Source organism: Vitis vinifera, chromosome 14, assembly GCF_030704535.1.
Source record: "Vitis vinifera cultivar Pinot Noir 40024 chromosome 14, ASM3070453v1".
Classification (NCBI taxonomy): Eukaryota; Viridiplantae; Streptophyta; class Magnoliopsida; order Vitales; family Vitaceae; genus Vitis; species Vitis vinifera.
The window spans coordinates 3,159,163-3,186,859 of record NC_081818.1 but is presented as its reverse complement, the minus strand read 5'-3'; the positions used below and the strand labels follow the sequence as shown (position 1 = coordinate 3,186,859).

General features: G+C 32.7%; 2 protein-coding genes across 2 annotated transcripts; both read right to left on the bottom strand.

The window, feature by feature from the left end:
• Positions 1-1,013: 1,013 nt before the first annotated feature.
• LOC100266603 (uncharacterized) lies at positions 1,014-8,610 on the bottom strand. The gene is made up of 6 exons (XM_010661538.3): positions 8,377-8,610; positions 8,106-8,145; positions 7,739-7,819; positions 4,566-4,752; positions 2,071-2,338; positions 1,014-1,473 (listed from the first exon to the last, which is right to left on the bottom strand). The coding sequence occupies exons 1-6, from the start codon at positions 8,434-8,436 to the stop codon at positions 1,267-1,269; spliced, it is 843 nt and encodes a 280-aa protein (XP_010659840.1). The 5' UTR covers positions 8,437-8,610; the 3' UTR covers positions 1,014-1,266.
• A 2,023-nt stretch (positions 8,611-10,633) lies between these two features.
• LOC100244263 (peroxisomal adenine nucleotide carrier 1) lies at positions 10,634-14,297 on the bottom strand. Its single transcript, XM_002284727.4, has 5 exons — positions 13,912-14,297; positions 12,307-12,538; positions 11,664-11,810; positions 11,334-11,491; positions 10,634-11,256 (listed from the first exon to the last, which is right to left on the bottom strand). The coding sequence occupies exons 1-5, from the start codon at positions 14,052-14,054 to the stop codon at positions 10,968-10,970; spliced, it is 969 nt and encodes a 322-aa protein (XP_002284763.1). The 5' UTR covers positions 14,055-14,297; the 3' UTR covers positions 10,634-10,967.
• Positions 14,298-27,697: the final 13,400 nt, after the last annotated feature.

Here is a 27,697-nt window from a genome sequence, read left to right as displayed (position 1 = left end):
TAATGTGTCAAAATAAATATGATTAATATTTTAATAATTAAATATTATTCATGTATTGTGTTGACTTGTCATAAAATTAAATAATATTTTTAAAAAAAAATATTAAGTAAATTAGCAATTGAAAATATGAAAATAAAAATAAATAATAGTATATTTTATAAAGCTTATTTAAAAGTGAAAGCATTTAAATATGATATATTTATAAAAATGACTACTATACCTTCAAATTTTAATTATTATATTCATTTATTTATTTAAATATCTAAATATATAAATATTTTATAAATTTAGTAATGATATTATCAAATTCACAAAAGTTAAAAACTTAACATCAAGTCTCTAAAAATTTCAAAAGTGAGTTTAGGATAATAAAAGATATTACAATTATGTAGTAATTATTATTTTTTAATAAGTAATAATAAGTCTTTGATGTAAATGACATAAATTATATTATAAGTAGTGTTAATTTAATAATAATTGACCTAAAAGACCTAAAACCCTCAAACAAACCCTTCCTTTTGCTACTTGACTGAACATTAGCTTCAAGCTATCAAGCACTATAATGAGCACCTTCAAGCAAAAAACCAATTAAGGCCTAAAAGCATTTTCTTCATCAACCAAAAAGGAAAAAAAAAAAAAAAAAAAAAGTGAACTGATTCATGGGAGGCATCAAGTTTGGACCATTTAAGTATGTTCTAAATCCATATCCAGAACCAGATGCTATAATATCGATCCCTCTTTTTCCATGTAGGTTACCCTATATGATGCTTAAGCTAACAAGGCCGAAGTTGAAACCAACCCTCGAGACATTAATCATCACAATATGCAACAGTAGGCCCTGTGTGAGACACCAAGCTCACATGTATGTCTTGAGTTAGGATGCGTTGGAAAGCAACTTCAAGGAAGGATATAGAATTCTTTCTCCCAAAGTCCCAATAGAAAAGGGACAAAAAACAGCCTAGGCAGAGTAGGATGGAAATAGTATAATTGACAATAACACAATGCACGTACGATTCACGCAGATAACGATATGTTCCCACTCTATGCATTCACCTATCACTTTACATCATGGTCTTAATCTGAGTTGGGAAAAGGAGGAAGTGCATACAATTTTTTTTAATGTTAGTTCATATTGTCACAAATGAATGAATACAAAGAGGTTCTCTATCTGAAGAAGAATACATCCAGTAAAGGAGGACCAAAATCTGTTTCTCTCATAGATCTAAAATTTGTTGATAGCCACCTTATTTGAAAACCAGTTTACTCTCACACTGTGACGGTGAACAAGTAGATCTTCAGTACAGCAGCCAGAGCCAACTGCAATAAAAATATTGCAGCTACAATTAAAAACCATCTTTCACCTGCTGACTTAATGTGGGCTCGGAGGTTGAGGGCCACAAAGGTTGCCGACAAGAACCCAGCTACACCAGCAACCACCCATCTGAACAATTCCAGAGGCACAACGGATAGACACTGCAACCAAATACAGAATTAGAACCTCCGCAAACTGGTGTGTGCCCTGTCTTCATCATAATTCATAAAACTTTCATATGTTTAATAATCATGCAGCTCATTGCTTTTTCTAATATATATTTTATAAATAAATGTGCAATCATGCACCTGAAATTTGGAAGAAAACATTGGTTTTGTAAATGTAAAACCAGACCCAAAAAAATAGAGTAAGATGGTCATTGTTTTTTGGTTGAATAAAAAATACCAAAATATTTTGCTAAATAGAAAAGATTAAAATATTTGGATTTTTTTATTCAATTAAAAATAACTTGTTGATATGAACCAATATAACTAAACTGGACCTATTAATAACAAGTTCACTTTAGTTATGTTGATTGCTATCAATAGACTACTTTTAGCTGAATAGAAAAATCCAAATATTTTGGTTTTTTCAATTCAACCGAAAAGCAAACACCATCTAAGTGATAACCTAACACGATCACTAAAGGGTCCATATTTCATACTTGCATAGAGGTCAGACCATCTCAGATTTGATTATATTCACAAGCAGTAAATTCTATAAAATATCATGTGGAAAATTGAGAGCAGAGAGCTCACCAAAGCAGGAATGAAGATAAACAGGGAGTAGCCATATAGACATAATAGCTGGGCAAGGCCAGATGGGGCTGAGAAATATTTGAGAATTATATACAACCCGAGAGGAATAATTGTGACATAGCCATAAAATAAACCAGCAGACCAAGTCACCAGGTTTATATCATAGTCCCATTCTTTCTTCTGTATTTTGTGAGCCACATAGGTGACAAATGTGCCAATGGAAGCTGCCACAAATATTAAGGTAGTGCATATCCAGAATGGTCCATACCTGCACAGCATTTGAAAAGATTACACAACATCTACTATTTTTATTTATTTATTTGTTAGGGGAGACAGAAAGAGGGGTAGTTAATAAATCTAAATAGCATCTTAGACTTTGCTAAAATTAAAATAATTTACTTTCTAAAAACTATTATTACAACTAACAAGCCAAAACTACAGGAAAACCTCTAAAGCTCTCAAAGTGATTTGATGTTAAGGGAAACAATTATCTTACCTTTTTTCCCAATATATGAGAACGTTTTTTTCCAGAACCCTGCTCTTTTTTTTCTTTATTTGATAGGAAAAGAGAGAAAATGATATTAAAAGCACCAAACAAGAACAGGGGTGCACCTAAGTACAATGGGAGCACACAGAGTGCAAACGTCAAACAGCGCTAAAGGAAGGACCCACATCACACCAAAGAGTGCAAAAATTAACTCTCATAATACCTTAACCTTAGAGCAATGAATTAGGATGTGGTTTATAGACTCTTCTTCGACAAGGCAAAGGAAACATCTATTGGCTAGAGTCCACCCCCTCCTCTTTAATTGATCCAAGGTTAAGACCTTACCCCACAAAGCTTCCCAAGCAAAAAACCCCACTTTGGAAGGCAAATGATGTTCCACATAAATGGGACTGAATTTCTTGTCTCCAAAGCATCATAAAGGAACTTAATAGAAAACTTCTCATTCTTAGTCTCTTTTCAAAGCACCCTATCCTCTGAGTCCATAAACACCCTCTTCCCTTGAATTGTCGAAAGGAACCACTCCACTAATCCACCTCCCAACCATTAAAAGGCTTTGAGAATCAAGGATTCCATCCCCTCTCCTCACCCGAAGAATCCCACACCTCTTTAGAGTTCACCAAGGCATACAAAGAAGGGAAAGAATCACACAAAGCAATGTCACCACACCACTTATTCTTCCAAAACCTCACTCCTCCCACTACCCACTGAGAACCCAATTTGATTACTCATTAAAAATCCTTCCTTCCTAATATCCTTCCACAAACCCACACCATACCCCTCCTTAACTGCTCGTGTACTCCACCCTTCCTCTACCTCAAACTTCCTACTAATAACTTGTTCCCAAGGAGTCCCCCTTTCATCCACAAAACGCCAACTCCATTTGCACAAAAAGACCCTATTGAGTGTAGAAGGGCATATCACACCCAAGTCACCCTTTATTTTTATCTAAACAAACCACCACCCACTTTACTATACGAGGCTTCCTCTCTAAGGCCCCCCACCCTAAAGGAAGTCCCTTTGGATCTTTTGTAATCTCAATCTAACCACTCTTGGCATACAGTACAGGGACATGTAGTAAATAGGCATGCTAAACAATGTGCTTTGAATGAGAGTAATTTTCCCTCCTTTAGAGATATATTATCTTTTCCACAAAGCTAGCCTCTTTCGAAACCTCTCCTCCATCCCACCATCCCAAACCACCATAGATTTATGCAGAGCACCCAAGGGAAGCCCTAAGTAAGAGGAAGGAAGCTCTCCCACCTTACAACCAAGCTCAAGTGCCAAAACCTCAAAATTCTGCCACCTTTCAACTGAGTAATGCTGACAGAAACATGTTCCCCATACTAACTTCCAAATTCCAATTGAATGGACAAGGTAAAAAAGCTTCATCCATCATGTGCTAAAAACATGCAGGGGGCTAAAGGGTTAGAGACAATGTATACCTAAGTATTGTAGTTTCTTCTAAATGTTTATTAAACTTTATACATCTATGAATTAACCAAGCTCAGGAACACCTTAAGAACAAGCCCAAGAACCCATAAGTAGTTCATGAGGGCTAACTTGAACTTGAAGAATTAGTGCTTAAGAACTTAACGGCACGCATAAAACTAACTTGTTGCAGAATTTCACTTTTAATATTTCAGAAAAAGTTAATACTGTTTCTATATTCTTCATATTCCACAATTTTTCAAATTCTCCATCCAAAAAGGAATTGCAGTATATCACATCAACCCTCCACTCAAGTTTTGTAATAAAATGTAAAAGAACCTTTACTTTCTCTCCTTTTTTGTTATAGGCAGTAAAAATATTTTATAAACAAATGCCCAAAAAACAAGGCATCAAAAAATGCTTCTACTCTCAAGGCAGAGAAATCCCAATCAAAATTCACATTAACAAATAAATTGTTAAAAAAAACCCAACATTTTAGTCACCAAGTCCAAAAAGTATATGTATTAAATAATAGGAAGAATTAGTTAATATGACTTACAAATCTGGGTTGCTTGCGACCTTTTCAGAAAAGCTTCCATTAAATGGAAAGAGTGAATCTTTAATCCTCTCTAAAACATCTGAGGTGTCAACATCAAAGTAAGGTTTATATGCAGCAACTGTAAATGAGCGTAACCAGCCACTTGGCGGAGATTCATCAGAACCAGGTACTGGTTTTGAGAATGTTTCTGCATCAATGGAAAATTTTTAATTTAATTTACAAGCAAACATAAAAACTAACCAATCATTTCTGTCTTCTGATATATGAGTTAACAAAGAAATCTACAAGAATGTATATTTTTTTTAGGACTTTTTTTTTTATAGATAAAAGGATGTATATTAAACAAAAAGAGGAAGCACCAAAAACAGTGCCCTCAAAGTATACAAGGAGTATACAAAAGCAGCCCAAAGGCTCAAAATAAGAGTCAAGCCATGTGGCCAGTGTGTGATCATGAATTAAGGGGAGAGTAGAGCAAGAGGAAGAGAGAAAAAGAGGCAGAAGGTGTTGGTGTGCTGCCAAAGGGGAGCTCTAAGAAGCGATCTCAAAAGTGCCTGTGGAGCCTCAACTGGAAAGTCTGAGATTCTTTAGAGAGGTCAGAGTTAGTAGGTTAACTGTTGTTTAAAAATCTCAGTTGGGAAGTTTAGGACAGGCCTCCAAGGCCTAGTGCTTTAGGACTTCATTGCTCCAAAATACATTCATGGTAAAATCCATTCCCTAGACACAATGGATCCCCCTACCTCTCAATCCAACCAACATGGGTTCGATTCAGGTCTGATTTATTCTTCCACAACAAGCCTACAACTCTATCCATTAAACCAAATATCTTAAAGCAATCCCAAATATTTAGTAATGGAAGGGTTAGGTTCACCACCAAGTTCACCTTGGACTCCCCTACCTTTGATTCCAACTTGGGCTGCATTAATAACTGCAGCAGTAATAAAATCTAGATTGGTTAGGCTACAGATAAGGGGAAAGAGTGTTTTCTCTCTTCTTGTTCTTTGCTTCATGGAGCCCTATTACACACACTCTGTACTTTGTGTGGCTTTTTTTGGCCCTTATTTATATATTGCTTGCCTTGCCTATCAAAAAATAATAGCATTTAAGTGCTATATCCCCAAGAGAAGGGGGCATCTTCATGGGAGTAACAAATAACTGAAGTAGGTTGTGGAGCACAGTGAGTTTTGGAACCAACCTACTTTGAGTGTGGAATATTCTTTATGGCATTTAAGTGCTATATCCCCAAGAGAAGGGGGCATCTTCATGGGAGTAACAAATAACTGAAGTAGGTTGTGGAGCACAGTGAGTTTTGGAACCAACCTACCTTGAGTGTGGAATATTCTTTACTTTGACAATTCAAAGAAGGTCAACTCAACAATTGAGAGGAGAACTATTTGCTCTACTAAAAATAACACCATCACAACCCTAAGCCACCACAACACCAACCTCCCTCGGTCACCCTATGCCACACAAAAAGAAGGGACATCCCCTTCTTTATCTTGACAATTATTTTGAGAAAAATCACTTACCTCACACCTTGACACAAAGGCCACACATTTAAAGCGCGTGGAAAGAAACCCCTCACTACAAACACTTTGCAAACAAACATCATTTCACCAGAAAGTGTGTTAGATGAGCCTATCATTCACCATGGCCATCAGATATGGGCATCCATGCTAGGTGGGCAACCAAGACACCCAGGCAACCAACCTTAGAGTGGTCATCCAGGCTAAATGTCAATTAAACCTAGCACAGGAAACTAACCAGAGATAATCGTGTACTCATGTAGAGACATGGAACCCATGGCCACACATGAAGGAGAATCATCAAAATTTGTGCCACAGACGAAAGGAGAATCATCAAACTCATATGGAACTAGATTACTGGCCATGTTACACTTCATCATAACTGCTTGCGTGGATAAGCTGCATCTCATACTAAGACATTTGGCACACATAGATAGGCTAACATGGACAACATAAATTAGACATTGGCATAGTCCTTATAGACCACACACTAAAATGAAATAGTTCCAACATGTGGAGGGTTGTCATTGTTCATGCCCAAACATATAAACCTTTAGCACTGATGAGCATAAACTGTGCCTTCTTGAATACAAATAGCAATCCAACTTACAAAATATTGAAAAAAATGATCTAAATGGTGAAGAATATTGACAAACCACTTTGCTTTCAAGAATTATTGTGCCAAATATGTCTAGAAACCAACTGTATGGTCAGCTAAGAGTCCATTCTAAGAACAGCAGTGGGCCTTACATAGGATGAGCTGTATATGGACCTCAACCAAAATGCAACTGATAGTCTCCCACTCTTGAGCTCGCCCAGAATTACATGATTTATATAATTCCATTGTCTATGAAAGGTTATGATGGGGGGAGTCATTTTCTTCATATGCGATGAGTATAAATGAAAAACAATTGTATGGAAGCAACGAATGGACAAGAGAATTAAGGAGATGAGATGTGATGACTTATGAACAGACCAAAGATATTGTCCGGGTTAAAGCTAAATAGCAATGCATGCATGAGACGAGTAAGAGGATTAGATGTGATGACTTAAGACTAAACTGAAGATATGGCCATTGATAAAGCTAAACAGCAATGCATGCACAAGAGGAGTAAAAGTGTTGGAGGTGATGACTTGAGACCAAACTGAAGATATGGTCATTGATAAAGCTGAATAGCGAAAGCTAACCCCAAGTAGTCGAAATATAGGGTTTTTTTTGCACTTATTGTTTGCAATAGTCAACCAATTTAATCAAAAAGGCCACCACAAATATTGCTGATTTAATAGTAGTTTAAACTGACTAAAATTTAAAGTTATATTTCTAGAGCAAATAAAGAAAACAATTGAAACAATATTACTCCAAGAATACAAGGAGAACCATCTTCTTTTATACTTATCAGTTATCCCAAAGAACTGCTTATTCAATCTTATAACTCTAGAGTTACTCAAACCCTGATTAAACTATAGATCTGGTGCAGGGTCAAATAAAACCTGATCTAACAAATGCCTAGTATAATGAAGACCTATAAAAAGAAAAAATAACAAGCTTTTCTATCATAAACACAGATGAATGGTGACAGTAAATCAATTCACATAAATTTTTAGAGAAAACAATAAAACATATCTATATAAAGATTGAATAGCATGTACCGTCAGCATCGCGAGGAGGCCGTGAAGCACCAGAGATCTTCCCCTGAGCCTCAGATGGAGGAAATGTTTCAAGATTTGAATCTGAAACAGAAAATCAGAAAATTCATCCATTATACCACCACTAATGCTAAGAAATCTGAGGAAACATGAGCAATAAGGATACTACCCTTTTAACCTTGTGATTTATGCAGTAGTTTAGGTTTATATCATGGTCTAATTTTTGTTTTCTCAATACTCAGACAAATGAAAACCTAATGGTTTTATGGTTTCTCAGGAACCAGCCAGAAATACAAATCTCACGAAACAAAAGATAGCTTCCAGCATAATAAATTCAGACTCTCAATTTCATGCAAAAACAAAACCGTACCTGCGAATTTGACGGTGACCTGACCTGGATCTGAAACCGCCTGAAAAAACAACAAAACCAGACATTAAGATCTGAAGCTTTACCTAAAGACAAAAAGCTAAACCGCAGCAACAATCCGCTTGGTCCCTGAGAAAACCTGGGGAAACGAATGAAAGCTTCGGAATCTCAGAACAGGCCAGGAACTGTCAAAGGACTACTCCGAGATTCCAATTTTTTCACTCATTTCCCTCCAGCTCTCTCGCCGGCCAAACGGAGCGGAATGGAAAATTACAGGTACGGATCCGGAGATTTTCTGGTTATCGATGGTGGTATAATTCCCGCCGGACATCATCTTGTCTATTTATTATTGTTTTCTCTCGGACTGAGGACGGCAAGAAAGTCGAGGCTTCTTTTTTCTTGGAAGCCAAACAGATCTCCGTTCCTCCCCCTCTCTCTCTATTGACTCTTTCTGTTTGGCCTTGTAATGCGCCATTCACTTCTCAAATTTGTCTTAATAACGCAGCTTCTACTGCCCCTTCTCCCTGCGGTGACCCAGATAAGTATCAAAGACGCTGATTGTAGGACACGTGTACTTTGCAACAATATTTTATATATTTTTTCTCCCTTTTCTCTATTAGCATTTTAATGCATTCCAATTAGATACAATTTTAATTGTGTTAATTTATAGAATATTTAATACAATTTACCACTTCATCCTATCGCGTGTTTTTCACATCGTATCTTTTAAATTGAAGGAAATATCATAATAAAAAAATAATAATAAATTTGTAAATTCAATTATCAAAAAATATATCATGTGATATTTTTGTCAATTAAAATTAACATCGTTCAAAAAAACAAAATGTTAACATTTAAGAAGCTTGATTTTAATTTTTGTAATGTGTGAAAAATGTAATAAATTAAAAGAAGTAAAACGTATTAAACTCTTTATATAATTTATTCAATAAATAAATCATGTTCGGGTTTGACTATTCAACCCGTTTAACCTATCTATTTATTGATGGTAAAATAATTTATTTATAAATCAACATGTGTGACATATTTTATTCATACAAATTTATTAATTTCATGTATTTGAAAATTATAAAAAAATATAAATATGTTTTTTAGTTACAAATATCATATAATTAAAAAATTAAGAGAAAATTTATACATTTCATTATGTAGATTAAAATTTATGTAATCAAAATATTAATTTTTATATTTGTTATTTGCATGTACGTTTTAAATGAAAAATTATTTTTACAATAAAAAAAAGTGAGGGCATTATTTATCAGATAAATTATACGATATAAAATATATATATGAATTTATTTTTAAAAAATATTTATAAATCTATATTTCTCTTATATTTAATTACTAAACAAAATGATTAAATAAATATTTATTAAAAATATTATCGTAATCATCTTATATATATACGTAAAGGGCAATGAAGATGAAAGTTGACTAAAAGAAGCAGCCGATGACTTGACCTTGGGTCGGTCTCCATTTCCATTCGCCTCCCTCAATGAGGAGTGCATGTGAAGCGACGAGGCCTCCTGAAGTAAATGGCTCGCCGATTTCACGGATATTTTGGCTATAAAATCGGGAATATCGATAAAATGTAGGAATATCACCGATACGAGGACGTGCATCTAAGTTGATATGGCTCACCGAATCGCAGATATTTCGGCCTAAAATGGGTAAAATATTGATAAAATTGGAGATATTTCGGCTCCCGGAACCCGGATATGTCGAGGATATTTCGGCCATAAAATCGGTAAAACTTGTTAAAATCGGGAATATTTCGGATAGCCCTAGTAAAATCGGTAAAATGTTATAAAATTGGAGATATTTCGGATGCCAAAATAACGAAGATTTCGGCCATAAATCGGTTTTCGAGATTTCGTCCATAATATCAAAATCGATAAAATCGGGGATATTTCGTTCAATAATTCGATAAAATCGGAAAATCGATAAAATTGATATTTCGGTCATAAAATGGGTAAAATTTTGATATTTCGGCCGTAAAATCAGTTGAATCTCGATAAAATCGTGAAAATCGATCAAATGCAAAAACGTCACCAAAAATCGGCTATTATCGGACCCGAAATTTCCACTATTTTTCTCCTACCTCTAACGGAACTTTCATCCATGCTGCTGGGTGACTCATATAGACCCTACTCGACCGAGTCAATCAAATCAACTACAGCAGCCAAACCTAAGGACAGTCGTGTGATGCATCTTCCCAGGTAGCCATAACGGCTCTGTTGGCTTCCTGAATATAACTCTCATTCAACACTCCAATTTTAACTTCGCTTTATGGTTTTGTCAGACCCCCTTTTCAGCCATTAACTCCATAGCATTTACTCACCCTTCTCATAACTCCGAACGGAGCCAGAACCATTTCCAAGGAGAAAGATGATTGAATGAAGCTCTCATACTGCAATCACAAATGGGTTACCAAGCCTTTTCTTCACAGTTCATTAATACCGTAATCCCTATAAGCTTCAAAGACCAAGAGCACATGCATGGTAGAAAGAAAATGAATTGTCAATAGAATGATTCATAGCAGAAATCATCATGCAAGTAGTCCTTTGTTTTCTTAAGTCAGTGCCTTAGCACACAACAACATACCCTGCTGCGTGTTTATTACTCTACTAATGAACTTTCTGATCAAGCTATACGAGAATCACCTGTTTTTAATGTCTAACAATAGCCTAATCCATAATTATTCTTCTTGAAAAAAAATAATCCCTTGTTCCTGCAATCGAATTTCAACGAAAGCAATTGAACCTGGGCTCTATAATTGTCCTCCTGTTTGGCAACATCATATGAAACCAAATTATCTACAGCCGATCATGTGTACCACCATTGATGCTATGGCTTCTGAGCACTCTTCAGTCTACTCCCTGTGAGCAATAGATACTTTCTAGCTGCAAGTATTAGTACCCAAGTGCCTGCTGCAATTTTCTCCTTGATCATCAAAAGCAATGCTGAGCTTAGTACAGTTTTCAGGATCTGAGCTTGCAAACCCTTAAAGAACCCTGGCACCCCTTCTCTCTTCCAAATAGCATAAAGAACACCATGTACTGTTTTGTGGGATTTCTGTGGAGCTTTCTTGGCTTCATCGTCATTTGTGTCTGCTGCTTGAATCATGACCTTACACCTGTTCATGGTTCATATATCAATTACTTCAGCATACGAAGCTGTCAAATATGATAGGCATAAGAGAATCGCACAAACCTGATTGCTGGATATGTCAAAAAAGTGGCAATACTCTTTGAAATTGCACCCAACATGAAAGCTGAGAGGGCAGAAAGGGCTTCCGGGGATGAGCCCTTCTCTGTTATGTTCTGATTCCTCTTCAGGTGTCTTTGCTTCAGCTGATCAAATACTGTATACTGCAGAAGATAATGATTCTTGTCTCAGCTTGGTCCATTATGTTATTGTCTAACTTTCAACGAAACTTTCATTTAATGCAAATTGCAGCTTGACATGAGACACGGTTACTTGAATCACATGGTTTGAGATCATACTAATTTACAGTTACAAACTTGAAGGAAAATCAGGTACCTGAATTGCAGGATTTGTGGTCAAAAGAAGAGAGATTCCAAGACCATCAAATGCTTCACTCCAAGTTCCAGCTGTAAGGGTTTGCCAAAGCCCTTTTGATTTCCCAAAAGCACTTGTCTGCATCCTCGAGGAGGCTGTATCCAGGGGCTACATGGCAATATAAGAAAATGAAACATTACATTTTCAAGAAAAACCAAAAGAGAAAAAAAAATGGTAATTGTACTTAAAACTAAGAGTAAATTAGGAACAGATTACAGCCATCTCAACTGCAGATAGATGTATGATTCCATACATCCATAGGCAACCAAATGGAGCATTAGTTGAAACCCTAATGCATAATAAAAAAGAAATGAAGCCAATATCTCAACATTGTATAAACAGCAATCTTGATTTCAGTATCTTAACACCAGGGATTCCCCCTTTTAAAAAAAAAAATTTGCTAGCCATATCCAACCTCAAATATGAATTATGCCTTTTTTCCATTATTTTCCCAGGTCACAAAGTTGCAAAATAAAAAACCGTGCATATAGTGGATGATACTTCACATTTTTTAAACCGATATGTGACATTTAATATTGTATATAGTGAAATGAGATATAATTATCAACCAACAACATACGGGCCTGCCTCAAATAAGCCTTACCTGAGTCACAATAGCAGTACAGGCCCCAGCAGCTGCTGCAAGAATCAAGTTTGCTTTTGTTCCAATGGAATTGAAGCCACTTCTTTCCAAATATAGTTTTTTGAAGCAGCTATACCCATAGAAGTAGACAAACTGTGCAATGAAAGATTGCAGGTTCTTTGTCCCTAAACCCTGATACAGAGAAACAATTTGACGGGTAGAGATGGCTTCCCATAATACATCTGAGAGGTTCCTACAAACACCAAAGCAGGTGGAATCAAATAAACAAGAGACCAATACTAAGAAATGCATGCAGGCTTGATAAATCAAAGAAAGCATAAAGGAACTGTATTCACATTCTCCACAACCATGAAACGAGTGAAAATTTCCAGAATTATTTCTTTGCAGAAATTCTCACATCAGTTAAGTATTAACTGAACAAACAGGGCCAAAGGAACACCGAAAGGAGCAGTTGCTTGCCATGATTTAATAAGTCAAAGATCAAACAGTGCATATCAAACCTATTGTAAGTCCAAAAATCAGCTTCATCGTGTCATACTCCGTATGACCCTTTTATCCACGACAAAACACTATGAATTTGATTGCCACCAAAATGTAATAAACAACATGAGTGTGCCAGTGTCATAATAAAAAGCCAAGACCTTCACAATGAATCCTAAAAGAGACCATCCAATAGGGATACACAAATTCATTTCTATCATCCAAGATTTTGAAGTGACCTTCAATTATCATGTTCGCAAGAAATCAGAAACCTGGCCTCTTCACCAGCATTATCACCACCACCCAACTCCACAAAAGGAAATCATCAGTCTGTAATGCTCCTACCCCATGGTGTAACCGAAATACCCCATGAGCAGTGCTAGTATAGAAACCACACATTTTACCTTTTTGCTAGGTCTAAAACCCAAGCCAATGTACTGCAAAATTGTAAACTCCTCAATAGAATCATTGATTAAGAGCTACATGTAGGACGTAACAGAATCAATCAACCTTTTTCATTTCAAAAATATCCTTTCATACTGTGTTTAATGAACAGTATCATCCCTGAAAACCAAAAAAAATCTAAATATGCAGATCTACAGAGACTATAAATCTACTGAAATATATGCCCTAATTCACGGATAAAGTGCACAACCTTCCAAAGTGACATAACTGAAAGTGAAAGACAATGAGACATCAAGTGGTTGGACAATAATTATTGACATGAATCAGTCCTCACAGATAATAATAACACCAACAACAACTACAACGACAACAATAAATTGTATGGATTGAATCATAATATACAGACAAAATCAAGCCAAGTTTACATATCAAAACTGCTGAAATATACTGGTAAAATCAAGGTGTTCAACAATTTCTTAAAAAAATCAACAAAAATTAAGAGAAAAAAAAAAGAAAGAAAGAAAAAAAGGAATCGGGCATCAACTGTACTCAATATACCAACAAAGCGATCCACCATAATTGAAACAGACAAGAAAAATTTTCCTGTTGATCAAACATCAATAAGAAAAACGAAGAAGATAAAAAAGAACCCATAAAAGAGAAAATAAAAAGACGGTGAAATTAATGAAGGAAGAATGGGAAAAAAATGAGATGGGTCACCTGTATTTTTGCTGGCCGTGGGCTTTGACCTCAGCTTGGTACTTGGTCTTGCAGGTGTCAAGCGGGTACAAGATGGTGGTGCTCAGCAGTGCTCCTACGGCGCCAGAAGTGGCCTCTGATAAAGATTGAAGATCAACCGCCATCTCTGAATCGCGCTCTTCTCGAGTACCCAGATCAAAATACTATTTATAGGCGTGCTTGGACAGGAAGAAAAATAAAAAAGGAGTTGGCAGGTGGGAAGAGAGAGAGAGAGAGAGAGAGAGAGAGAAAGGAAATTGGTAAGGGAAATGAATGTAAACAGGAATGGAAAATGACGTTTTTCAGGAAAAGGGAATGGGAAATGGTCGGTGTTTTCCTGGGAATTGAAAAACGTGAAGCGATTTTCTTCGGCTCTTTTGACCAACGAGTCGTGTTTGTCTACGAGGTTATAGTATCCCATGTCAATGCTAGACGTGGAAAATAAAAGGAAAATCATATCTATACTACTTATAAAATTACAAGCAATTTTTCACCTTTTTATTTCTTGAAATATTCTTCTCAATACTAATAATCAATTTAAATAATAATTTAACCTTTTTAAAATAATTTAATTTTTTATTTTATTACGATTTTAATTATTTGTCGCAATGTAAACCATTTTTAAAATTATCATCACAAATCTAAAAGATAATTCAAAATTTAATATTTTTCGTACTCATAATCAACTTAAACTTAAAAGATAGTGAAAATTTTAATTTTTCATTTGCCTCTAATTTTTATTTCATCAACTGTTTTAATAAAAATTTAATTTAAAGTTTTAATTACTTAGCACAACGAAAATCTGCATGTTTATAACTTTATTTTGATTTTATATTCAAATTCAATACTTCGCTTTAATTTTATATTCAAAATCAATCTTGAAAACTGTTCTCAATAAATTATATAAGAAAATGTTAATGTTTGTGGAAACCTCTCAAATTGGGCATTCATCTTCGACGTCCCTCCAACATGGTTACTCCATCTTTCATCCTATTTGATAAAACGCACCATGATCCACCAATACAATGTTTATTAGTCTCCATCATTAATTTTGGTTTATTTATAATATATATGTATAGAAGTTTGGTTATAGTAAGAAATCTTGGATAATGTTTTTCGATTTTGGATTTATAATTGATATAAAAGATAGTTAAAGGTTTGTTTGGAACTCTCCCATAAATCAAAATTTATTTTTTCTTAATATCAAATTTGAAGTATTTTGAATCATATAAATTAAATGTATTTAATACTTATATTTATTATTAATTTTTCTTCTTATCCTAACTTATCTTTCATTTCTTCAATGAAATAAATTATTTAAAAAAAAATTATATGAAACCTTTTACTTTTTATAACCGTAATAGTGATTTTCATTCATTTTGAGATATTGAAATTTAAAAAAATAAATTATTTAATTAAATAATAGTGAATTAATAATTAACACTTATTATATTATAGATAATTATTGAATAAAAAGTTTCATCACTCATTTATATTATTTATTCAAACAAATTTAAATTTATTAAAAAAATTACTACATTGTTTTAAAAATATTAAGATTTTGATATAAAATTTGCCAAAATGATGAAAATTCTTTTATTGAGATTTTAATTCTTTTGATTTTTTTTTAAATATTTTAAGAACAAAACTTATTTTTCTTTTATATACTTTTCCTTCGATTAAATAATTTGATATATTATATATTTTTCTTTGATATGAAATTATTTAATTTAATTTGGAATCTAATTTTTGATATAAAATCAATTAATTTAATCCAGTTATATTTTCTATATTTACAAACGAAAAATAATAATAAATTTTACAAAATATATGATGGTTTTTAAAAACAAATTAAAATCACACTATTAATATAATCAATGTTATAAAAATTTATCATTAAAAATTTGAAAACTTTTCAAATTTCTTATAACCATTTTATTTTTCATCTTTAAAGTTTGAAATTTTTTACCTTCTTTTGTTGTTCTTTATTCTTTTCAAATTTTTCTCATTAACTTTTTCAGGTATGCTACCGTTCTTTTTTTTTATTATTCTTTTTATTTTTTAAAGATTTTTTTTAAATCCACAAATTTCTTGCTTGAACTAAGTCATTTTTGTTCTGATTTTTATTAAAAAGCTCTAATATAAAAGAAAAAAAAAGGTATTTAAACTATATATAAAATAATTAACTAAAAAACTAAAAATTTAGTGTAAAATAAATAAATAAATAATGGGTTTATATTAAGACTGGTAAATGTCATCACTTTCTTTGCAGCTATCCAGTGGTCCAAACCTGGGTTACTCTAATATCATCCTAACATTCCAACAACAAATGCAATATCAAGCCTTGTGCAGACCTGAGCATACATCAGACTTCCAACCGCATAAGCATATGGAATGTTCTTCATCCGTTCCATCTCAAGATTGTTTTTCGGGCATTGGTTCAGATTGGACCTATCACCCTTCACTATAGAGGAAACACTAGGTGAACAATCCTTTATCCGAAATCTCTCTAAAACTTTATTGATATAGGTTTCCTGAGACAAACTTAAGATACCTTAAAATCTGTCTCTATGGATCTTAATGTCAATGACATAAGATGCCTCACCCATATCCTTCATGTCAAAATTTATAGAAATGAATTATTTCACCTCATGAAGTAAACCCGTATCATTGGTTGCAAGTAAGATGTCATCCATGTACAAAACAAGAAAACAGACTTTACTCTCATTGACCTTAAGGTATATGCATTGATCCATAACATTTTCTACAAAACTAAATGAAGAAATTATGTTATGGAATTTTAAATACCATTGGCGGGATGCTTGTTTTAAACCGTATGTGGATTTCTTAAGCTTGCAAACCAATTGTTCACCATCACTAGAGAGGAATCCTTCAGGTTGTTTCACTTAAACTTCCTCCTCTAGCTCTCCATTAAGAAATGCAGTTTTCACATCCATTTGTTGCAATTTCAAATCAAAATGGGCTACTAATGTCAATATAATGCATATGGAATCTTTCTTAAATACAGGAGAAAATGTTTTCATGTAATCGATTCCTTATTTCTGAGTGAACCCCTTTGCAACAAGTTTGGTCTTATATCTCTAAATGTTGCCTAATGAGTCTTTCTTTGTCTTAAAGACCCATTTACAACCAATGACTTTTGCACCATTAGGCAACTCAACAAGGTCCCAAACATCATTGCACCTCATGGAACTCATCTCATCTTCTTAAGTGCTTCAGTCCACAGGAATCTAGAAATTTTTGAGCTACTCAAGATACTCCTCACCATGTCCAATAAAGTTCGGTTTCTTCTTTCTACTACACCATTTTGGTCTGAAGAACCAGGCATGGTGTGACAACAATCTCATGCTCTTGAAGAAACTTCACAAATGGCCTTGGTGCTTGTCCATTTTCCATATATCTATTATAATATTCTCCATCTCTATCTGATCTTAATTTGTTTACCGCATTGTTTCTCTACTTCTACCTTGAAAACCTTAAAGGCATCTAATGCTTCATTTTTGTTGTAAAGTATGTAGAGATACATGTATCGTGAGAAATCATCTATGAAAAAAATGAAGTATTTCTGATCATAAGAGTCCATGTATAGACTACATATATCGGTATGTATGATCTCTAATATGGCAGAACTCCTAGTAACACATTTCTTTGACTTGTTGGCCTGCTTTCCTTTAATGCAGTCCACACAAGTCTCAAAGCTAGTAAAATCTAGAGTACCCCATCATTTACCAATTTTTTATTCTAGCTAAGAAGATATGACCTAATCTCCGGTGCCATAATGTAGAGGAATCCTCATTTACAACACATTTCTTAATGCCAGTTTGGACATGTAATGAATTATAAGTGGTATCATTTTGTAAGAATATGAGATAAAGACCATCAAACAAAATACCATTCCCAACACAATCAAATTTATAAGTCAAACTTGTAGATGTTTATGAAAAATGAAAGGAATATCCAAAAGGTACAAGTCTAAAAACTGAAATCAAGTTTTGTGGGAAACTTGGTACATAAAAGGTCATTTGCAATTCTATAACAAAACCACCATCTAAAGTTAAATAACATGTCCTTATTGCTTCCACATGTGAGCCCATCTTGTTTCCGGATAAGATGAATTGCTCACTACTCATTGGCTTCCTTAGGTTTTGCATACCCTGCAAGGAATTTAAAATGTGGATTGTAGATCCAGAATCAATCCACCATGTGTTGGTGTTTACGTTAAGCATATTAGATTCATAACAAACAAACGAGGTAGGGTTACCTTTCTTCTCAAGTCATTTTTGGAATTTCAGACATTTCTTATTCACATGTCCTTTCTTTTTACAGAAGAAACACTTTTAGTCTTTCTTAATGTCAGCTTTGGGAGGAATTTGATGCTTATTTTTCTGACTGGCTTTAGATTTTCCTTTATTTCCTTTATTTTGAATTACCAACTGATTGGAGCCAAAATATGTGCTCTAATGGCACATATTCGATATGATTTGTACACCAAAGGACATTCAAATCACCCAACTTGACCTAAATCAATGCTAAGGCCCTAACCATGAGTTTAATCTGTACTTTGGAGACTTATCTCAGGTTCAAGGGAAGAAAATTGTGCAAATTGAATGACTTTAGATTTTGAAAGATCAAGAAAGGGCTAAATGAGAAGATAAGTGAGTCAAGACTCATTGAACGTAAGGAAAGGCAAAACAAGGATATCATGAGGTTGGAAGATGATAAATGACCATTATGGAGTAAGAAAGAAGGCAAGAAAGCGTGGGAAATGAGGCATGAAGCAAGATTTAGCTGCATGAAAATTTAGAACTCAAAAATCTGATGACATTATATACTCTGACTTTGAGGACAAATTTGGAGCACTTTATGGAGTCCATTATATACATACTATATATTGTTTCGAAGCTCGGGAAGTCAGGAGTCCAACGCTTCAAACGGTTTGCAAATCGGAGCTGAAATGAAGAAGTTATGGCTATTTGAAGACAACTGCACCAAGTTGGAGGGTCATTTCGAAATGATTTCGAAATTCAACTTATAATTTCGAAATTCAACTTATGAATTCGAAATCCACTTCGAAATGACACCAATTTCGAATTCACCCACTGCCACTTTGATGTTCCACCTCCTCTACCCCGGGAATTGCATCTATTCAACTTATGAATTCGAAATCCACTTCGAAATGACACCAATTTCGAATTCACCCACTGCCACTTTGATGTTCCGCCTCCTCTACCTTGGGAATTGCATCTAAAGCACTCCATCCGCCCTAGGTGGACCCCACACGACTAGAAATCACCATTTTATTATTTTTTAATCATTTTTAAGAAATTATTTTGTAATAAGTGGCCAATGAGAGTGTGCCACATGTTAGGTAATTGAGGATATTATATAAACTCTCTCAATTCTAGGTTTTAGGAATCTTGAATTTTTTTCTGGAGTTTTTGACATTGAAGGAGGAAGAAGACGAGAACTTTGGTTTGTTTTCTTTTTCTTCTTTATTGAATATATTGTTTTTAGTTTCTTTTGATTCAAATTATGGATTTTTACCCTATTATGAATTGTGAATGTGACATCACCCCCATGAGAGGCTAAGAGCCAACTTGGGGCTTGAAGCATGAAAACCTAAGGGTTAGGAAACCTATAGGGACAATGGGTAAATTATTATAATAATGAGATTAATTATTGGTTGGGTGACAATTTATCAATTTTTTTATCCTATCCTTGTGAGTTCGTTTAGGGAATGATACGGTAGATTATTACTTGATACTAGTGATTCTTGGTAATTATTAATTATTAGTTATCCTCGTCTTACCTATCGTTATTTGCCCCTAAACAAAGCTATAAGGAGTAGGAAGGGTTAAAAAGCCAAATCTTAAATTGATAATCAATCTCATTCATTTGATGGTTTTAGGAATCTATTTTAAAAAGGAAAAATTAGGTTTCGGATGCAATTTTGAGTTATAGAACTCAACCTGATCGCGAGTGGCCAAGGATCCCAAAACCCTAAGATCATATTACTTAAAATACCCTTGTTTTCTCTAATTTCTATACCCTAGGTTGGATTGTGGAAAACCCCAAACTTGAATCAATTGAATTTAAAATAAATATTCATTTTTTTTCTTATTAATCCAATTTCTTTTACTTAGTTTCACATTATTCACATATTGTTTTTCACTTAAGGATTTAAACAAAAACAATTCATTTATTCTAGTATTGACAATTTTCATAAGTCAGTCCTTGAGAACGATACCCGGAATACTACAAAAGCCGTAGTGACTCTTTCTCTAGTTTTTCTTGACCAGAGTTACTACGTAAAAACGCTAAGTATTTTGGTACAATAGAGAAATTTCGGTCACCAGCATGGCACTTTCTCCTTGCTCCATCATTAACCTTCCTTCATCTTAAACACTCATGGTTATCAATTCATTGATAGACTACTTATCCTTATGTGTTGTAAGAGATTTTGAAAGGTCCATACTAAGGCGGAAAAGTGTTAAGGATAAAGTGCACCAAGAAGGATTCAGACATTTCTACCTTGAGCTTCTTCAGTTGAACCACCATGTCCCTCATTTCCATGATGTGTTCGCGTACATCTTTTATATCGATGAGAGGATGTGAACTTCATAATTTGGGTGCTCGCCAAGGCTTTATTTGAAGTGACGAATTGCTCATCAATAGCCTTTAGCAATTTGCGGACATTCTTGTGCTGCTCAATTGAACCACATATACCATTACTAATTTTTGTCCTAATATACATCACACTGAGGTGATTAGATTTCTCTCAGCATTTCATACAATAGAATTTGATCAGGTGTGTTGGTATCAGTGATCTTAGGTGGTTCATTTTTCCTGATGGCATAGTCTATGTTCATACACCCTAATTAAAGAAATAACTCTCTCCTTTCATAACTTAAAGTTATCTCCCCTGAGTTCGGGAACCTCACAATGAATATCGAAAATGTTAGGTAAAACTGCACAAAAAGATTACAAGCTTATTAATATTTGAGGCTTTAAATAAATTCATGTTTTACCAATGTAAAACACGCTTAAAAATGAATCTAATTTTATTAAAAATTGCATGTGGGCTAAATCTCTAATTCAATCGGATTCATTATCTTTATGATAGATTTTATTAAACTATTTTTACTAAATTTATAATATTTATTATGAATATAGTTTGATATCTTATATCTTTAAGCTTTATGATAAACCATTGAATTAATTCTTCCTAACCCCTGTGCATAAATTAGGAAATTTTTTTTAACATTTTATCCTAATTAATTATATAAACATAATGAAATCTCTGTGGGGTAAAACCATTATATTTATATAATTAATTACAATTAATGTTCATTATGTGATCCTTATCCACTTAATATATAATTTTATATAATTAAAGATGTTGTGGCTATTCCTTAATTATTTAAAATTATATGGTTCACTTAGACCTTAAAACTTTATGTTATAACTTCAATTTATCTAGCACAATTTAGGCAACATTGCATGCAATTAAAGCTACAATTTTACACATACAAACATATAAATTAACATAAAATAACCATATTTGCATGTATAAAAAAATCACATAATAATAATTTATATATATATATATATATATATATAGTAAAAGTGGATTTTGGATTGTGATTGGGTGCCCAAGCCCATATAGTAACACAATCTAGGTCTATGCCCAACAAAATTATTTCAAACGGGCCATAAGGGCCTAAACTAGCCCATCTTTCTTATTAAGTCCATGGCCTAACAATTTACTAAAGCTAGGGATTAAAATGGCTCACCTTCTATAAGATAGTTCAGTTATCAGATGGTGCGGGAAGTGGGCACTACTATTATGAAACCAACAGCAGATCTCTGCCACTATAGGAGCCATGCCATGAACTTAGTCGGAATTCTAAGCCTCCACTGAAAACTCAACGCGACGTCTTCCTTTCACCGACATCACCGTGCTTCAGTGCGACGTCTTCCTTTCATCGGCAGCACCAGTCCAAGCCTCGAAGTCGCCTACAATTTAATGATGCAGGCCTGGCAGTGGGAGATTGGTGCACTGTGGTCCAACGCGCCTCTTTCCACTATAGGAACCCAAAAACCCAGGTCTTTGCTCGGATCTCGAGGCTTAACTCCCTACTAAACCATTTCCAAAATCATTCTTGGAAACCCCATAAGGGTCTATAGGCCGTTGATATCCAAATGACAATTTTGGCTGCCAATCCATTGAAAATTGGAAATTAATGTTTCAAGTAATCCAGAACAATACCGAGTATATTATTAGTTTTAAGTAGTGATTTTGAGAGATCATAAAAGAAAAAATTTCTTTCAAGCATGCTGCATGAATGTATCAAGAGGACACGTGGCGCGCTCCCCTATCCGGACTCCCTCAGGGAGAAGCACACGGCACTCGCGAACATCACACCCGGACGATAGCATATCCTATCCGGATATGTTGCTCGGATCATTGACTGAAGTGAGCAAGCTTTGCTACGTCATTTCGACAGCCTACCACAGCCCACGTCCGCCGCCTGCAGAGCGAAAGGACAGGAGCGATAACAAGTCGCCTCCCACGATATCTGATAGCCGCCCGTAGGGTGATAATAACCTTGCCACCATCTAGAGGCATCATGACGAGCCAAAAAGTCTTCCCACCATTAAAAAGGGAGGCAGAACTTCTAATACTATATAAAAGGGCCTTCACACAAAGAGGAAGGTAAGCTGATTATCCCTGAAAAAGCCTGATAGCTTAATCTCTTGAGTCATGGCTAACAAAACCATCGAAGGGTGTGTCCGGACATCCTGTCCGGACATCTTTTGCAGAGAAGACTGAACTAGAACTCAATCTTGGTTGAAAGCGTGCGTCCATTTGGCAGCTACATGGATCATTGGGACGCAAGGCATCAACAGTGGCGATTGTAGGGACCCCTCCCCCTGATGACAAGTGGCGCTCATCACTATCCGGAACAACTCCATCCGGACTCCCCAAGAGGACACATGGCGCGCTCCCCTATCCGGACTCCCTCAGGGAGAAGCACACGGCACTCGCGAACATCACACCCGGACGATAGCATATCCTATCCGGATATGTTGCTCGGATCATTGACTAAAGTGAGCAAGCCTTGCTACGTCATTTCGACAGCCTGCCACAGCCCATGTCCGCCGCCTGCAGAGCGAAAGGACATGAACGATGACAAGTCGCCTCCCACGATCTCTGACAGTTGCTGGTAGGGTGATGATAACCCTGCCACCACCTAGAGGCATCATGACGAGCCAAAAAGTCTTCCCACCATTAAAGAAGGAGGCAGAGCTTCTGACACTATATAAAAGGGCCTTCACACAAAGAGAAAGGTAAGCTGACTATCCCTGAAAAAGCCTGATAGCTTAATCTCTTGAGTCATGGCTAACAAAACCATCGGAAGGTGTGTCCGGACATCTTGTCCGGACATTTTATGCGGGGAAAACTGAACTGGAACTCAATCTTGGTTGAAAGCGTGCGTCCACTTGGCAGCTACATGGATCATTGGGACGCAAGACATCAACAATACTATCCAATAGTGTATGAAAACATTGCCATACGAATCAAAACAGAAAAAGTTTAAGATCAGTTATTACTTCCAACCATTGATGTTTGATTTGTTATACCCACTTGTTGCTGCAAGTCTTTGATTTTTCCAAACTCTGATCTCTCACGTGAGATGGTGTATCACTGAAGAAGAGAACAATACAGAGTGAGGTTACCACCATTACGCAGCAGTTGTGGGTCACGTTCCTAGACTATAGGGAATGTGGAAAATGTGTGGAGGATTTGGTCAAGGTGTTGGGCCACTTCAGAGGTGTTGTGGGCATGTAACAGATAACATAATACTCAATTTACTTAATGACTTAAATTAAGTTATTAGCTCAAGTTGATTTACCAAACACACACTAAGATATTACATTATAAAAAAAATTGTATAGTTTAATGTATGATTCACTTACTAAGTAATTAATAATTTCCTACTATGCTTTATCTAGAAAGCCCTTATAAAATATGTATTTAGTGTTACTTGTTTTTCAGGAAAAAAAAAAAATATATCCAATTATACATATAATAATTTATTAATTAATTGACTAAAAAGTAATAATTTTTTAAAATTATTTATAAAAAAAAGGTATTAAACAAATATTAATACATCAAATTTTAAAGCTTTTAAAGTAATTTTTAAAAATATAAAATAAATCTATACTTTTGTATGAAAATATTTATTTTTTATATAAATTTTATTACTAAAACTAAAAAACAAAAAATATATGCATATGAGGGTTTTTTTTAATGTCCCTATTTGGCATCTACATTGCCCTAAAATATCCAAAAAAAAAAAACAAAGACTAAAGTTTTATTTTATTAAATTATTGAGTTGCGTATTTTTAAATTATTTCGAAACTTTTTATTTAATTCCATGTGATTTAAGGAAAAATGCAATGCATGTAAAATAGAAAAGAAAAATAATAAAATAAAATAAAATAAAAAATATATTTAAAATTAATGAATTATTTTTATAGTATAGCGCAAACTTATTTTACCTATTTTAATTTTTGTATATAAAAATTAATTAACTAATTTAAATATATATAAATTTTTAAATAATTTTAATTATATTTTATTTTCTTTTATATTTTTTATAATACATCTATATAAAAAAAATTATTATTTTTTTTCAATCTTTCCTCAATCCTCTTACTTTTCAAAAACTAAGAAATTAGGTTTAAGTAATGAAAATTTTTATTTTTAATTCTAACATAGGGCAAGGTAATTAGAGCTAAGTTAACCTTGGTCATGGACACACCTTGTAATTAAATGGGACGCCCACTCGCTTCACCTTTTAACTTTTGTTTGAAAATTTTAAAATTTTTTAATTACATTAAGATAAATATACTTTATAAATAATTAAAATATTATAAATTTTTATAATTTGTTTTATTGAAAAATATTTATTATTATTATTGTTATAATTATAAAAATATGAAAATAAAAATTAAATTAAATTAAATTGATATATAATCGGGATGGAACAAGGTAATATTGAATTCGTCCCATGTTTTTAAAAAAAATCCAATCCCACCTGTAATGCGTTTATTTAAATTTTAAACTCATTTCATTAGGGACGAGACGAGGCAGATACCCAAAAAAACTTGTCGTTACCATCCCTAGTTCCGACTTTAATTTTCAAACCAAACCTCATAAATGTGAAATTAATATCCAAAAACATGGTAGTAGTGTTATTTCAACAATTTAATATCATAGTACATGGTGGTGTTATTTCAACAATTTATTGATTTTCCTTGTGAAAGGAAGATAAAATTGATTTGTCCTTTGCATAAACTATATCAAATGTAATGATATCCAATAATGTAATTTATTGAAAAATCAAAGCATTACATTCTTTGTAACACAAGTGTATCATTATTGACACAGATCTTTCCATGCTTTAAATACTTTATTATTGATGAAAATATAGAGGTCAAATATGATTTTATTACTAATCAATATGTTAGGACATTTTGTTTTTCTTATTGATTAGATGTGACTTATTTTCAGAAGTCTTAATGGTTAGGAAGACTTTAAGGTTTTGTACAATTAAGGGGTGTTTGGTAAACCAACTTGATAACTTAATTTAAATCATTAAGCAAATTAATTATATTTTATAAAATAATTTAATGGTACAACTTAAAGTAAAAATTAACTTTAAGTAATAAGTAAAAATAATTAACTTATTCTTAAATTAATATTTTTATTTTATTTTTTTATCATCATTTGTCATAATTATCTTCACGATTTCTTTTACTATTTCATGACCTCTATTGCTACTCAACATTCTTTACTCTTAATTATAATTTATGAGGATAAATATGTTAATGTGATAATTTAAAATAAATTTTAAGTTTGTTTTACCCAACAACCTTGATAGTTAAAATAATAATTATGTAGTAAGTTTTAAGTCAATAACTTGAGTATAAATAAACTTAAAGTAAACTTAAGTTATTAAATAATAAATATTAAGTTTTATTTAACACTCTTCTAGTCGATAAAAGTGCAGGGTTATCAAATTTAAGATAAATATGCATGATTAATACAAAAAATTATGATGAAAATCATCTATGTGTTTTATAATCAGGTATGTATTATTTTTTAATTCCGATTTTGATAAGTTTTAAATTTGTGATTATTTCTAATTTATGATTTGATTTTAAATAACATATTTTTTAATATTTAAAAATTTGGAAATTCTCCTAATTGGTTATTAGAGTTTTTTTGAATATTTTATAAATAGAAAACTTTTCATAATAGAAGTAGGATATTTCAAATATAAAATGATTTGTTTGAAAATTATAGGACTCTAAGAAAACTATAAAAGAAAAATTATAGGATATTTATGTATGAAATTTTTATTCTCATACAAATAAATAAATTATTATAAAAATATATAAAATTTTTATAATTAATAACCCGTGTCTTATTTTAATTTTTATTAATATTTTTTATTTTTAAATAATTTCAATATCAAATTATCTCTAAATAGCGCATGATTATCAAATTCAAGATAAATATGCATCACTGATACAAAAAATTGTGATGAAAATCATCTATGTGTTTTATAATCAGGTATGTATTATTTTTTAATTCCGATTTTAATAACTTTTAAAATGGTGATTATTTGTTAATTATGATTTGATTTTAAATAATATATTTTTTAATATTTAAAATTCTGGAAATTCTCCTAATTGGTTATTAGAGGTTTTTTTTTTTTTTTAATATTTTACAATTAGGAAAATTTTCATAATAGAAGTCTAGGATATTTCAAATATAAAATGATTTGTTTGAAAATTATAGGACTCTAAGAAAATTATAAAAGAAAAATTATAGGATATTTATATACGAAATTTTTATTCTCATACAAATAAATAAATTATTATAAATTTTTTTATAATTAGTAACTCGTGTCTTATTTTAATTATTATTATTATTTTTAAAATTTAAATAAATTTAATCTCAAATTATCTCTAAATAGTGTCAAGATTATTAAATTCAAGATAAATATGAATGACTAATACAAAAAATTAGGATGAAAATCATCTATATGTTTTATAATCAAGTATGTATTATTTTTTAATTCCGATTTTGGTAAGTTTTAAAATTGTTATTATTTCTGAATTATGATTTGATTTTAAATAATATATTTTTTAATATTTAAAAAATTGGAAATTCTCCTAATTGGTTATTAGACTTTTTTTTTTTTGAATATTTTACTATTAGGAAACTTTTCATAATAGAAGTCTAGGATATTTCAAATATAAAATGATTTGTTTGAAAATTATTGGACTCTAAGAAAACCATAAAAGAAAAATTATAGGATATTTATGTTTGAAATTTTTATTCTCATACAAATAAATAAATTATTTTAAAATATATAAAAATTTTATAATTAATAGCCCGTGTCTTATTTTAATTATTATTATTATTATTATTATTATTATTTATTTTAAAATAATTTCAATCTCAAATTATCTCTAAATATTAAATAAATTATTTATTATTTCTTAATAAAAAATGAGTAGAAAAATCTATATGATAAAAATATGAATAAATTAGATAATATCAAAATAGATAAAAATTAATAATAACTTATATCCAATTTTTATATGGATTTTTAATCAAATTTTGATGAAAAGCTTTAATAAAACAATCTATTTATTATTTTAACAT